General features: G+C 35.6%; 1 protein-coding gene across 1 annotated transcript; it reads right to left on the minus strand.

The window, feature by feature from the left end:
* Positions 1-3,207: 3,207 nt before the first annotated feature.
* Positions 3,208-14,936, minus strand: LOC149959021 (uncharacterized). The gene is made up of 4 exons (XM_090167315.1): positions 14,902-14,936; positions 14,344-14,836; positions 11,076-14,130; positions 3,208-3,458 (listed from the first exon to the last, which is right to left on the minus strand). The coding sequence occupies exons 1-4, from the start codon at positions 14,934-14,936 to the stop codon at positions 3,208-3,210; spliced, it is 3,834 nt and encodes a 1,277-aa protein (XP_090023441.1).
* Between the last annotated feature and the right edge of the window lie 362 nt (positions 14,937-15,298).

Genomic DNA, 15,298 nt, shown 5'->3' on the forward strand with positions numbered 1-15,298 from the left:
AGGGTCCTAATAAACACAATTAAATTAAAAAAAATTAAAAATGTACCATAATTCTATAAATTTAATCATGATTTAATTATTTACATTATGCTCTAATAACTCTTATCGTGATATAATAAATTTTAATCGAGATATATTTTAATTCGTGATTTAAAATATTTCCGAGTGATATAATACGTTTTATCGCGGTTTAATATATTTATTCGTGATAGAATAATTTCAATCGCGATGTAATATTTTAAATCCGATACTATATTTTTAATCGTGATTTAATAATTTTAATCGTGATTTAATAATTTTAATAATGATTTAATAATTTTAATCGCGATGTAATATGTTAAACCACGATATTATAATTTAAATCGTGATTTAATAATTTTAATCATTATATAATAATTTTAATCGCGATATAATAATTTTAAATATAAAAGGAACCACCTTTGGACTGCATTGTAAAGTATGATAAATTAGCGAATAAGTAGATTAGTCCTTTATGAAAAGGGAAAATAAAGGTAAACAATAAACAAATTTGAAGAAATTTAAAAACTTACTAATAGCTCGTACCGATAGGTCTTCGAGCAAACAAAAAGACGCGAAACTCGGACCAAATAGATCTTCGAGTTAAAAATGAAATGAAATTAAATAAAATAGCCATCAATTCCAACGGTAGACTGGTTTAGTCTTATTTGGGACTCGTCAGTACCGTGCGGGAAATCTGGCTGGCGAATGGCGACTATAACACCGAATAAAGAAACTAAGCCTAAATTTTAAAAATTTTAAAATGAGTTTCATTCCAACGGAAAGCTGAATAGGTGCGAACTAATCTACTTATTCGCTAATTTATCATCTTTAATAATTTTAAAAATTATTTAATAATTTTAATCACGATTTAATCATTTTAATCACGATTTAATCATTTTTATCACGATTTAATCATTTTAATCACTATTTAATCATTTTTATCACGATTTAATCATTTTAATCACGATTTAATCATTTTAATCACTATATATTAGTTTCAATAAGGATTTTAAAATTTTATTATTTTTCCTGATTCAACATGTTTAGTCTTTATTTTATAATTATTTATTTTTTGATTTCTCGAAGTTGAGAAATCAATGGGGATGCTTTTCGAGGAGTTCAATCACGATCACTATTTTATCATTCAAATCATACATGTAACTTTTTCAATCGAGATTTGATAATTTGTTTTTACAATTACAATTACAATTTATTGCTAAAATATTAAATTAACAATGGATTTAGATGGTCAACTGACGACTTGTAAGCCCTCTATTAAAATAAATATATATTACAACTTTTAATATTTACTAGTGAGGTTAAATCATCTATCATTTTATTTTTTAATCGTGATGTAATCTAAACTATTTTGGATTTATTCTGAATTTATTTTTTGAGAGTATCCTAATAATCATGGAAGTGATCTGCACTTGCTGGGTTAGAATTCGTAGTAGTGGATAAGTATAGTAGGTTTAAGCGTTATTTTTTGAATAAGTAAGAACACATAATAATAGACAGATAATAAAGATTATGCTAGAAAAAAAGCTAATCAGTCTAGTACCGCTTGGTAGTCCGATGTTGCGGACTTCAGTCTTGTCTACCAATTCTTCAAGATATACCCAGAACTAAAATTTGGATATGGGTAGAAATTCGTGTCCTTTGAGTAACAAGGAGTAAAAACATCTTATGAGATAAGTGAATTAAAATTTCTACTAGCAGAAGCTAATTAAGCATTCGCATCTAGAAGTATGCTATCGTTACGATTTATAATAATGAAAATACGATTTAAAATACCAAGAGACAAAGTAAAAATATTTCTTTTTTTATGGTTTCTCAGAAGTTACATGTACTTTTACCTTACAACAATACATTGATCATTGTATTTACAACAATGGTTCTAAATGGCTCCCATTGGCGTATAGGGAAACTTGGACTCGTCTTCGGAAAGATTCTCGAACACGACGAAAGATTTCGGATAGTGTCCCATCGTCAATTATGCCTTGACGTAGGCCTTCAACGTCTGGAACTTTAGTCTTGTATGCAAAATCCTTGATAAGGCCCCCGAGAAAGAAATCACATGGGTTCAAATCAGGAGATCAAGCTGGCCATGCAACAGTTCCGCCTCGATCTATCTACCTCTGAGGAAACTCAACGTCAAGATGAGCTCTAACCCGAAGACGGAAATGAGGAAGTGCCCAGTTGTGCATAAACCACATTCGTTGTCTTACTGCTTGCGGAACGTCTTCAAGAAGCTCTGGTACATTGTAAGTAAGACTCAACAGCTAGTCTTGGTAGTAGAAAAGAAGTTCCAATTAAATGGTCGCCATCAATTCCGCACAAGACGTTGGGACTTAACTGCATTTGATGTGACCTAACGGTAGTCGCGGGCGGAATTTCTTGCTGGCACTAATGACGATTACGTAAATTGAAGATTTCGTCATGGGAAAAATTAGCCTCTTCTGAAACTAGGATCGTATCTAACCAATTGACGTTGTTAGTCTGCTAGTGAAACCACTGACAAAATTCGTCTTGTCTTGGATAATCGACTTGGGAACATTTGTTCAAATTTAATTCGTCCAAATGGTGTTTCAAATGTCCGAATGATCATTTGTCAGATTTTGAAAATTATGGCCCATTTGACCGAAACGCTCTTTCATGTGACCGAAAAACATTATGTTACATTTGTTGGGAATTTAGCCGTTCGAGTTGTGTTTCAAATGTTCGAATGATCGATTGTCCGAACTCTAAGAAGCTATAAGCGTTAGGTGGGAAACCTAAAATAACCTAATCTAACCAAAACTAAACTAAAATAACCTACTCTATCCTAAAATAACCTAAACTAACATTATCTAACCTAAACTAACCTTACCTGGCCTTACCTAGCCTAACCTAAACTAACCTTACCTAGCCTAACCTAACCTAACCTAATTTAACCTTACCTTGCCAAACCAAACCAAAATTTGAACATATGAAACCCATTTCTTCAGAAATAAACCAAAGCCTATTTTGCCGGCAGAATTCCGACAAATGATACCTCCCATTCAGACACATAAAATTAATTTAAATTCGAGCAATTAAAACAAAATCATTTTTGTAATTTAAACCAATGACGATTCGGAAAATTGTAATACAATTCGGAAATGTGAAATTCGAAAAATTGTTACTTCCCCGAATATTTGGCCTCATTTAAAGATTGAACCTTTTGTAAATGGAATTGGTGGTACTGGTGTCCTCGAAGATAGTAAGTACTTGTTGCTCCACATCTTCTGGAACGTCTTCTTCTGTCAGTGGCGGATACATATGAGGGGCGCGGGGGGATGATTGTGAACGTTTGTCGATTGGAAGCTGTTTTTGAGGAAAGTGCTTCTGATACAAGCGCAGCGCTTCCACCGTATTTCCCGGAGCGAGTCCATACATAAGATGCATATCGAAATACGCTGCATTCGTTAAGTACGCCATAGCATAGCAGGTTTATGTTACGAAATGTACAATTAATTATTGAGGCCCCTCAATTTATTGCAAATTCGAGCCTCGTAACCATCCAAAATAACTATTAGCACATGTGTTGTAGACTAAAACATTTTTTTAATGAGAACATAAAATACACAAGCCAACTACATTCAGTGTACTAGCATTCGAGAAAAAACAGAGTTGAGCTAGATACGTTCCGAAACGCCACACAAGATGTTAAATTTGTACCTAATTATGACATTAGAAGAATAAAAAACCAAATTTAATAATTCCCTTTCTTTAAAGGCGTATTCACTTAAAATCACCTTGTTATTGTTAAAACGTATCTTCCTGAAACACCCTGTATATTTTCTAATTATCATTTCAAAGTCACTGATAAGAGATCCTGAATCAGATTATACTTAGCGAAAATGACGGATTTTCGCAATTCCCTAAGCTCTAGCATTAAGCTCCTCCCCCTGAAATTGCAATGAGCTCATTGAATCATTAAATCTTAAATTTTCTAAGGACAGTAAAGGCTAGCTGATCTTTTCTGCATAATTACAAATAAATACTTTAAATTAATTTTGGAGAACCATAAGTTTTTCAGTAACAAACATATGTTATTAGTCATATGTTAAAAAACTCAATACTGGTCAACGAAAAACGATCCTTTAGTTCCAACTGCTATAGTTACATATTAAACATCACGTAATAAATAAAAAGGTTTCACGAAAAATTACATCATGTCATCGTTTACTAAAACTACCATATAGTAGAAGCACTCTTTGGCATGGTCACCATTTTGACATTTAAAATTTAACTATTACAGAGTCGAAACAAGGGTTAACGAAGAGATCTCCATCGTGATACAAGTAGAAATACGTCAGCAATAGTAACGACGAAGAAATTGGTTTAAGTTGATATTAGTGTTGTAAGTCGGAAAATTTACGTATTTTTCCGAAAAAAATAAAAAGGTTTCATTCCATGATTAGTCTCATATATTGTTTGCAAATTTAAAGGAAAAGTCCAGGTTGGGTAAAACTTGGGTCTATTTGAAAGATCAAGTTTAAATATACTCAAAAATATCAGTCGTAAAATTGTATCTTTTTTTAATGACGAGAAATTAATTTTTAAACGAGCGAAATTTACCGCCAAGCGAGCTGCCATTTTCTTTCGCCTTCCCTCCGCAGACAGCACGCGGAGCAAGCGCGCGCGGGGAACAGAGCGCTGTTAAAGCCTGTTATAGCGAACAGCGCGTGATTCAAGTCCTAAAACGTCAACCCGAAACAAAAAATGGCAGATCGCTTGGCGGTAAATTTCACTCGTTTAAAAAATAATTTATCGTCATTAAAAAAAGATACAATTTTACGACTGATATTTTTGAGTTTATTTAAACATGATCTTTCAAATAGACCCAAGTTTTACCCAACCTGGACTTTTCCTTTAAATAAAGCGTCATTTTCGCCTTATTTGTTCGAATCTTAAAGTAAAACTAAACCTCTAGACTAGTTTCAACTGATTAACAATGGAACGCTATTTATGTATTTTTAGTATGTTTACTGATATTAGACATTTTATATCAGTAAGAAGTTAAAAACATGAAAAACCTTTAAAAAGTAATTTATTTTTCCGATTTGCGGAATATATACAGCGGGCAAAATTGTTTCCTGGTCGTTGTAAAGATTAGGGTACATTTGTTCGATTTTCTTTCGTCGGAACGGTGGTACAAATGTCCGAATGATCATTTGTCCGAATGCCGGAAAACAGGATCGTATGTCCGAAAACGTATTTCATTTGCCCGAAATATGTATCACAAATTTGGTTGGTGATTTAATCGTTTAATTTATGGTAACTTTACTGGCGAATTTCATTTGTTCGAATAATCGTTTGTCTGTTTTTTCGAACATTAGGAATTGTTTTTTTTTAATATTGTTAATATAAGAAAATAGTAACATTAACGTGAACCTAACCTAACCTAACCTAAAATATCCACAACATTCAACGCAATTAACAACAAGTTGGCAAGCCAAAATATACCTCCCCTTCTTAAGAATTGTCCCTAGTGGTATTAATTTCTCGAGATAACCCTAAAAGATATATCTCCGCAATTCAGAGTTATTTGTTAAATATTTTATCCCAGTTCTATCCCGCCCGGTATAACATTTTAATTATAATTTAAATAATTGAGACGAAACGACCAATTTTAATTTATTCACAATATCACAAGTTAAGTAGTTACAACAGTGAGTTAGACGTACTATAAAAATGTACAATTGAATTAAACCCTTTTTACAGTAAAAGTTTATCAGTTGAATATAATACGAAGCAAATTTTAATGAAAGAAATATCTACAGAGGGTATTTGTATTTTTCTCGCTTACGAAATACTATAGCCACACCTTTAACGCTCATTTTATTTCAACACTTGCCCTTGATGAAGATACCGTAGAATGGCCATTTTCGACATCTGGTAGTGGACGACTCGTAGACTTCCAGTTGACGTTGTGACACATACCGCATGAAAAAGACCAATGCCGTCCAATTTCCAATATCATATATTGAATCGCAAACCCAGGAAACCAATGGCTGTATTAGGAATCGTAGATATACAAATATTCACACCAAATGTATTAACAAGAAGCAAAAACCTTACCATCAACAAAGCACACAGAGCCCGATGCGATCGCAAATTGATACTAAGACGAATACCGTAAACAATTGGTGGAAACCGTGCCATTTGGACGTTGAGACGTTTATCGTAACCCTCAGCACTCGGTCCGTCCCAAAAGTCAATAAGAGGAAGTTCGAGAGTAAACACCCATACATACAAAACGCAAACACAACAAACTCATCACCCACAACCACCATAACACAAACTCAACATTCCCACACTACACATAAACATTACAATAAAAAAATTTCCAACGAAACTGAGTTGAAACCGTCACGACGAAAAAAAACAAACGCACCAAATCGCACCAACCGCACATTTATCCGTTAATGCTCACCGTCAGACGATAGTTTTGCCAACCTTTAAACTGCAAAAACGGTTTTTCGACTTTGCTCCGGTAACGCGTTCGCAGACCACACACACACACACACACCCTCGGAGAGGTAAAAACAACTTTAACAACGAACAATGTAGTTTTTTATTTTTTATTCTTGAACAAAAAAAAATCCGAACCAAAAAAACAGCAATAAAAAATTCTAATTTAGCGACAGAATTCGGACAAGTGATGCTACCGATTCGGTCGAATGAAACAAACAAGTTGTCCAATTCGAACAATTGAAACATTTGTTATTTCGGCGGTTCGGACGAATGAAATTCGAACATTTGTTCCACGGTTCCGACGATTGAAATTCGAACAAATGTACCTACCCCGTTGTAAATATAGCTTGTACCAATGAATTAAACTTAATCTCACTTAAACAAATCGTATCTTTTATTATGAACCTTATTCCTCACTTCATATATCACATATAAAAACCGCGACCTAGGCAAAATCAAGACTACTCAATTTTACATGAGCAATCCAAATAAAAATAAAGATGACAAGGATTATAAATAGCCAAAGATTTAAACTTTACAGAAGAGACAGCCAGGTAAAAAAACTTCTAAACAAACTAACCGAACTAAAGAACGCAAAGGAGGTTGGCCAGCACATAAACAAACAAGCCTACTTTACGAATGCATCAAGGAACTAGACGAATCGGGAATAATCGTAAAAGTGGTAGTATGCAATCAAGGCACCAATAACCGAAAAATGTTCAAATTGAGGAAAAGAGACTAAAAAAGTGCATGACAGAGTAAATAGGAAAACACTAAAAGTGAAACACTAAGCAATCTGCGATGTTGAGAGATTATAATGATCTTGTTTTACTTGTGTTTAAGTACAAAAAGATTATAAAATTTAAAACAATTTACTTGGGTTATAAGTTCCTGTTTCTTAACCTGCAAAGTAGTCTTTCAATAAAATGGTTTTTAAAATTTACTTCTGTAGTGTTTTCTTTATACTGTTATTTTCAAAACAATTCGTAAAGTTTAAAATTCGTGTGTTTTTTAGGCTAGAAACTATATAAACCTTTCTGTGACGTGTTCACTTGTCTCATAATTTGTCGGTGGAAAATTAATGTTTTTTCTCTCTGCCACGGAGGCGCTATCGTAAACTAGGGGAAAAATGGGGAGATAAATTGTGTGGATTTATTATTCGGACCTCTTCGAAACAATCACCCAGCTAGGCCATAAAAAAGCACGTTAGGAATTCTGAACTCAAAAAAGCACTCACGCCAATTTTTTTGTCACTTAACCATGCAAACCTTTCGTAATGAGTGTAGATAATGCATTCTTATTTGTTAATAAAACGGTTTTCAGAAAATGTAAGTATTTGCTCTTTCGTCCATGGAAAAAACCATTCCATAAATATGAAAGCATTATAAATAAATAATATGATCAGATTCAGTTGATTATCTCTTTCTTTAAAGGGAGTATAACGTCATTCGATGGAGCATTACTGTATGGAATGTTCTTTTTTGTCGCTAGGAGCTCCGTTTACTGACTCTTAACGTGAAATGGTGCAGGAGCATCTATTGCTCCTGATTTATGCAACATCTCCCGTGGGTGTTCCTCTTAGCTAAGTGGAAAATGATTCGCTCGCAGAAGATTCGGCAGCGCATTTCGGAGAAACCCCTATACCGTAGCTAGCCTAGATTTGGAGGATTGTGAAATTCAAGTACTTCCCTAATAATTTTCTTACTTTAATTCTACATGTTCGGTACTTATTTACCTGCATTTTCAAACTAACATGTAGCGGTATTTACACTGGTAAAATGAATTTTGAAGGAAACTAAGTGCTAATAATTAACTATCTATCAGAAGCTGTTAAACCATTTTAGGTTGCATCTGAGTGTAATGAAAGCTTTTATCATATGCGTGTGGTTTTTCCAATTCCGCATCTGCTATTTGTCTTTTGCATTCGTTACACGGAACTAATTATTTAAGAAAATCAACGCATTTGTTGTGAAAATGAGAAAATTTTAATGTTTTCATTGTGTCCCACAAGGACCGCTATGCAACACATTACTTCATTAAAGAAAATTGAGTTTGACGATATGGCTAACTGATACTATAAATAAGAAATATTTAACACAGTTTTACTGCCAGAATGTCTTAATTGGTAATTATTACATTTCAGAATGGAATTACAAATTTTATGTACTTGAATGAATAATACCGAGATAAACGAAATAAGAGCTGTTAATTTAACTTTGAACTATTTATACTTCGTTAAGGTTTAGATTATTCGTACATAAATGTATTTGTCTAAGGTTGAAGCATATTTATTGAAGACTTAATATCACTTATTTCCCGTGAAATGGCAGGTGGAAAAGACACCTATAAGTGTCAGTAAGACAACGGTTATAACATGAATTTGGTAGATTTTCATGGCTTTTTCGAATATTTTTGAGAGTTTAAACCATAAAAATCTACAGCCAAAAATTCCACATCAAACCAAAATAACATCTTAAGAAAAAATAATGAAACGGAATTTAGCTTGTAAAACGCTTAAACCCGAAATTGTATCGTTTTACTTTTAACAGATTAACATGAACAAATCTTTATGAAATCGGAAATTATGGCGGAACAGAGAAAAAGGAATTCAAAATATCGATTCTTCTATTTGAGAATCCATTGCATTTTATTTTGTTTTTTAGGAGTGCGGTAAAATATTGGATCCAAAGACCTGAAAAGCAACAGAGTGGAGAGAAAACACCTTCAACTCTCTTAAAAATAAGCAGTACAAAATTGCTCCCAAGGAAATAATATATTGAACAATATTTAACATGTCTTCTTTGTATCAAAAATGGGAAAAAATCTTATCTAACATAAACGCTATTAGGCACAAAGAAGTACTTTTCAAAACATTGTGATAATTTAATGTTAAAGTTAGTAGGTGTTTCCATAAAATAAAACAATAAAACATTTAAGCATTAAATGTTTTTCTCCGCGTCAATAGTTTAAGCCATTTAATACTTTATTGGCACGCACGTTTCGCACGGGAACTTCAAATTTCAAAATCTTTATCGATTCGAGCGTGCGCTCTCTATCTTCAATAACTATTGCTAGTGACGTAGAAAAAATATTAACACGTGACCTCCCGTATTTTATAGAAACACATATTGACAGAGCAATCGTTTTATAGAGTTATTATAATTTCCCATAGCATCTTAGGTACGACAATAGAACCCAAAATCTCTTCCATAAAATAGAAAGCTAGGTTAAGGCGCATATAACTTGTTTTACTCTTACATATATATAAAAACCTAGTTGCAATCACAGAAAAATAATTTTTCAATATTTGTATATAATTTATCGATATTTTTGGTACCAGGCTGCTTTTATTTGATTTAGTGGGCATGATATTTTTGTTTTGACCATGACATAATCTAGCTAGATATATTTTTGATACAATATCAGTACTTAAAGTGAGTAAACGCTAAACTTGTAAAATTTGTTTGGAAAAGTTCAATTTAACCATTTAGTTAGAGTAACTTTACTTTAAAGTTGAGTATAACATGGAAGAATAGTTTATTTATCGAGAATTTTCTTTTAATAAAGTCTCATACGGATGTCGTTAATGATTTCCATTAAGGCATAGTTGTTCCTCCAAACAAATCAACTACTACATTTTCAGCAACGTTAACACATTTTTTTTAAAGTGAATAAGACTTGTTTTCTGTTAGTGTTTAAAAAAAATTATTTGCGCCTTTAAAAGCAACATTTTAATAACTACAATTTGTTCAAAATATCATATCTGTATTTTTTAATTCAAATTATATATTTTCGCTAAGTCTGACGTATAGTTTATGAACAGTTTTTGATTTTCATAATCAGAGAAGATGAAGAGTTTGTTGACTTTTTCTGGGAGAGCTAACTAATTACTTGGATTGAAAATTTAATTTTCAACCCGAAGAGTTACACGGACTGAAACATATAGACTCTTCGCACGCACACGCTTATACTACTAAAAATAACTTGACAAATTTTAACTAAACCAAAAACTTTATTTCTTATTCTCCCTCCGCCAGGGAGTCCTTCTCGCACGAAGGAGCTCTTCTCGCTTTCTATTTTAGACTACTCTTCAAAAAGAAAATCACCCCCCTTTATACCCCGAAACATTTCCCAACTTGGGCTTGGACAGGGACGACAAGGGATAAACCCCAGAGCAATGGAAAAGTTTTCGGCCGCCTGACCAAGCCCCGCGCGACATGACGACGCTACAAGATAAAAGATACAATATACATGATACATACTATACAAAAGAGAGAGAAAAGATGGACGGGAACAAAAAAACCCAATCCTTAACAATTCCAAAAGTCGTATTTACAATAAAAACATGAGAAAAAAATCCCTAACCCGAATCCGACAATTTTTAAACACTTATTAGAATTAAAAACTAACATACAATCAAATTTATACAAAATTTAAGCAAATATTTGACACTCCCGCCTTGAACTACAACGTAGTTCAACATTAAAATTCCAGATTATATAATTTTTGAACTGGGCGCCTTATACGGCTGCGATTAGGTAATCTAACCAAACCTGAACGAACAACATTGTCTCTACCCTTCTTTAGAGATTCTACAACTGCAAGTTTCCACATAAGTCGAGGCATTTTTGCCTCCTCAATTAACACAACGTCGTTAATGGCCAACTCTTTCGTTTTGCCATGTACTGGGCGGTGATGGGCTGATCTCAGCTCTAAAAGGTAATTTTTCTGCCATCGCACCCAAAATCGATCTACTAAGGTTTGCCAATATCTTTCTCGTCGCTTTAAATCTTGCCTATGAACGGGCACTAGGTCATCGTCTTTAAAAACTTGCGAAGGAAGGGCGGTTAACCTTTTACCGACCAAAAAGTGTGAAGGAGTCAAAGGAGTCGGTTCCCCCGCATCGGGATAAATGAAACTAATGGGTCGAGAATTGACCATAGCCTCGATTTCTAGAAGTATCGTTTCCAATTCTTCGTATTCTAGACTGGCGTTACCTAACGACCTCCTCAGAGCATCCTTAACACTTTTTATCATTCGTTCCCAGAATCCGCCATGCCAATTGGCACGGTCGGTGATATATCTCCACGAAATTCTAAGTTTACCGAAATAATCAAATATTTCCGGACTACGCGTGTTCTTTAACAGTAAATTTAACTCGTGTTCTGCTAATTTAAAAGTTTTCGCGTTATCGCTGTATATCACTCTCACAACTCCTCGGCGCGCGATAAATCGGCGAAAGCTTAATAAAAAATGTTTTGTGGACAAACTTGAGACTAGCTCGAGATGCACCGCGCGCGTTACGGCGCAGGTGAACAGCGCGACGTAACACTTGCTCCCTTTTCTCGTATACAAGGGGCCTCCGAAGTCTACCCCGCAAATTTCGAACGGCGGCGCTGGATTGATTCTGGAAGCCGGAAGCGGCGCCATTATTGGCGTCGAACCTTTAGCGCGAAATCTTTTGCATCTGGGGCACCCGTGAACTTCTCGTTTAACTAAAGGGCGGATTTTCGGAATCCAGAATTGTTCTCGAATTTCTACGAGAGTTTGATCTACTCCCGCGTGCTTTAAACGAATGTGAATGTCATCAATTATTAACTCGGTTAGTCTATGTTTAGCCGACAAGATCCATGGGTGCTTTTGGTTATAACTAATGTCTGCTTCGCCAATTCTTCCACCTACGCGCATAAGTCCTTCCTCATCGAGGAATGGCGTCAACGTAAACAAACTCGATTGCTTGGGTAGAGCGGTGTTCGTATTTAAACATTTTACTTCTTGCGGAAAATATTCTAATTGCACAATTTTAACCCAATACTTTTCGGCATCTGCTAGTTCTTCCGCGGTTAGGGGGTCGTTTTTTTTACATTTTAATCTAGCATTGGTAAAAATTCTTTTAATTCTGGCGGTCATTCGATAAACAAAGTTGGCGGAGCTATATTTTGCTAAATCTAGCACTGGCGCCTTATGCTCTTCCGCTTCGGCTGTCTGTCTTTTAGCTTCAAAGGCCCCTACAATCAGACTAGCCTTGTCTTTTACCGCGCGTAATTCCTCCGCGTATTCAGACTCGTCTACCCCACGTAAATTTTTACCTTCTATAAACCACTGCGGCCCTTTAAACCATAACGAACTATTTTTTAATTCTTTCAATATTTTTCCCCTAGAAGGCAAATCAGCGGGATTTTCAATTCCTACACAATGACCCCAGCAGGCGGCATCCGTGAGTTTCAATATCTCTAGAACTCTATTTGCTACAAATGGCTTGAATCTTTCGGGCGATTTATCTCCCTTTACCCAATCTAATACTATTGTGGAGTCCGTCCACATTTTGACAGTAGGCGCGGGAACTGGAAAAAGGTCTAGGATACAGGTCATAAGCCTAGCACCCAATAAGGCTCCCATTAACTCTAATCTCGGTAGGGTAAGCGATTGTGTTAATTTGGTTTTAGGTTTTTTCGTTGTTTGTTTTTCCAGAGGAGCTACGCGCGTTTTTGACGCCACTAACGCGGTTCTAACCTGTCCATTTGCGTATTTTCTACGTACATAAATTACAGCCGCGTATGCCTTGATTGAGGCATCAACGAAGCCATGTAGTTCTAAACTAGACTCTTCTCCCTCTGGCGCATTTTCAAAATAAAATCTGGGAATCTCGAAGTTTTCTAATTCTACAAGCTCAGAGCTCCATCTATCGAATTTTATGGCTAATTCGGTTGGCAATTTCGTATCCCAATCTAATTTCTTCGCTTTATCATCCTCTCCCCATGCCCACATTTCCTGAAATAATATTTTTGCTCTAATTAAAAATGGAGATATTAATCCTAGAGGGTCATATAACCTAGCCACTGCCTGTAAGACCCAACGCTTTGTGTCTTTTTTGGTAATTAAAAATCTCAGAAGTTCTGATACGTTAAATGTTAGAATATCCTTAATCTCATCCCAAGCCATCCCCAAAACTTTCAGTGGAGAATGCCCCGGTATAGAATTCTCGCTTAGTCCTGTTGTTTGGTCTCCCCATTCTTTTCTAATTGTGTCGGAATTACTTCGAAATTTACGCAAGTTCATTCCTCCCCTGGCCATTATGACGGTCGAATCTCTGATTAAGTCGCTCGCTTTCTTAACCTCACTAGCACCTGAAATGTTATCGTCGACGTAAAGATTTTGCAGCAATGATTGACAGGCATCAGGGAATTCCCCTTCAAATTTACGGACATGGTGTTTAACTGTCGCGGACAATAAAAATGGGCTAGATGTTACTCCAAAAACCGCACGTGTGAATCTGAAGACCTTGAAATTTCCTCCTCCCGAATTTTCCACCCACAGAAATCGCAGCGCGTCTCTATCTTCGGGCCTAATCCCTATTTGATGAAATGCTTTTTCCACATCTCCGGCTATTGCAACTTCATACCCTCTAAAACGTACTAAAATTCCAAAAAGCTCGGGGGTCAAGTTTGGCCCCACCTCTAAACAGTCATTCAAAGAAGGACGGTTCGCTGAATGCGAGGACGCGTCATAAACAATTCTTAACTTGGTAGTTAAACTGTCTTCCCTTATTACCGCGCGATGAGGAATATAATAACATGGCCCTTCTATTTCCTCACTCAAATCAACCTCCTAAACAATCCCATTTCTCAATTGCTCCTGAATGACCTCGTTATAACTCTCAAATTTAGTCTGATCCGCTCGTAATTTCCCGATAAGATTTTGAGTGCGTATTTTAGCAACCTCAAAATTATCGCCTAATTTGTCTTTGTTTGTCTTCCACGGGAGGGCTACCTCATAACGTCCCTCTTTAAACTGAATATTGTTCTCAAAATATTCTATTACGCTATCTTGCCCCGGGCCATCTTCCTTGGGGTTATCAGTTACTCCAATGGCCTCGAGATTCCAAAAAGATTCTAATTTTTCTGATACTAATTCTTCTTCGGTCCTAACGGCTACGTGCGTCACGGCCTTCGAGTTAACCCCGACTGACGAAGAAGCAACTGAAACCGTGCCCTGAACGGTCCAACCTAGCATCGTTTCTATAGCTACTAGGGCCCCTTCCAAGCGTTCAATATGACATTTAACTATTCTCCAAAAATAATCCGCGCCGATTAAAACATCTATCGGGGCGCTCTGGTTTCCGCTATTTGGAACTTCTACTTCCGCTAGCTGGAGATTTCTGAGTCGCATCTCGTTTCTAATGTTTTCTCCTGGCACCGAGAAAACAGCTCCGCAAATCTCTGGAATTTCTAGGGCTATTATTTCTATTTTTTCCCCATTACGCACGTTACTCAAAACTACCCTCACTTTTTTCCTCTGAGATACAATAGGAATGCTACCAAAAGGGTGAATGCTCAAAGACTCTACGCCCACAACCTCCAATCCAAGCTCCCGCGATACCTTTTCCCTGATAAAGCATCTATGGCTTCCGCCATCTAACAAAACTCGCACTCTAAATTTCGACCCTTTTGAATCTTCTACGTTTGCCGCCGCTGTTTGCAATAAAACACTTCCGAACCGGAATTGTGCGCCATTGTATTTACCGCAACCACACTTTGATTTGACCTTTCACCGCTAATATCTTTTTCCTTCTCTAGCTCTTTGGGGACTAAGTTATCACTAGCATTATTTCTTCTAGCATCTGCCGATTCGCAGCATAATATTTGATGATGTTTACGTTTACAATTTCTACACTGCTGAATTTTACCCTGACATCTATCCGATTTATGATTATTTCTTAAACATAGGAAGCATAATTGCTTTTGCAACGCGATACCTCTCTTTTCATTGACAGTTT

Source organism: Leiobunum rupestre, chromosome 2 (assembly GCF_980474605.1).
Source record: "Leiobunum rupestre chromosome 2, qqLeiRupe1.1.hap1, whole genome shotgun sequence".
NCBI lineage: Eukaryota > Metazoa > Arthropoda > Arachnida > Opiliones > Sclerosomatidae > Leiobunum > Leiobunum rupestre.

What these genes read in the sequence shown, in the direction of transcription:
- LOC149959021 (XM_090167315.1), bottom strand. Translation starts at nt 14,936, where the DNA reads ATGGCGGAAGCCATAGATGCTTTATCAGGGAAAAG. An exon ending in GATGCTTTATCAGGGAAAAG is followed by an intron (nt 14,837 to 14,901) that starts GTATCGCGGGAG and finishes CCCTTTTGGTAG; the next exon opens with CATTCCTATTGTATCTCAGA. An exon ending in AGACAATGTTGTTCGTTCAG is followed by an intron (nt 3,459 to 11,075) that starts GTTTGGTTAGAT and finishes TAACGAATGCAG; the next exon opens with CGTATTTCGATATGCATCTT.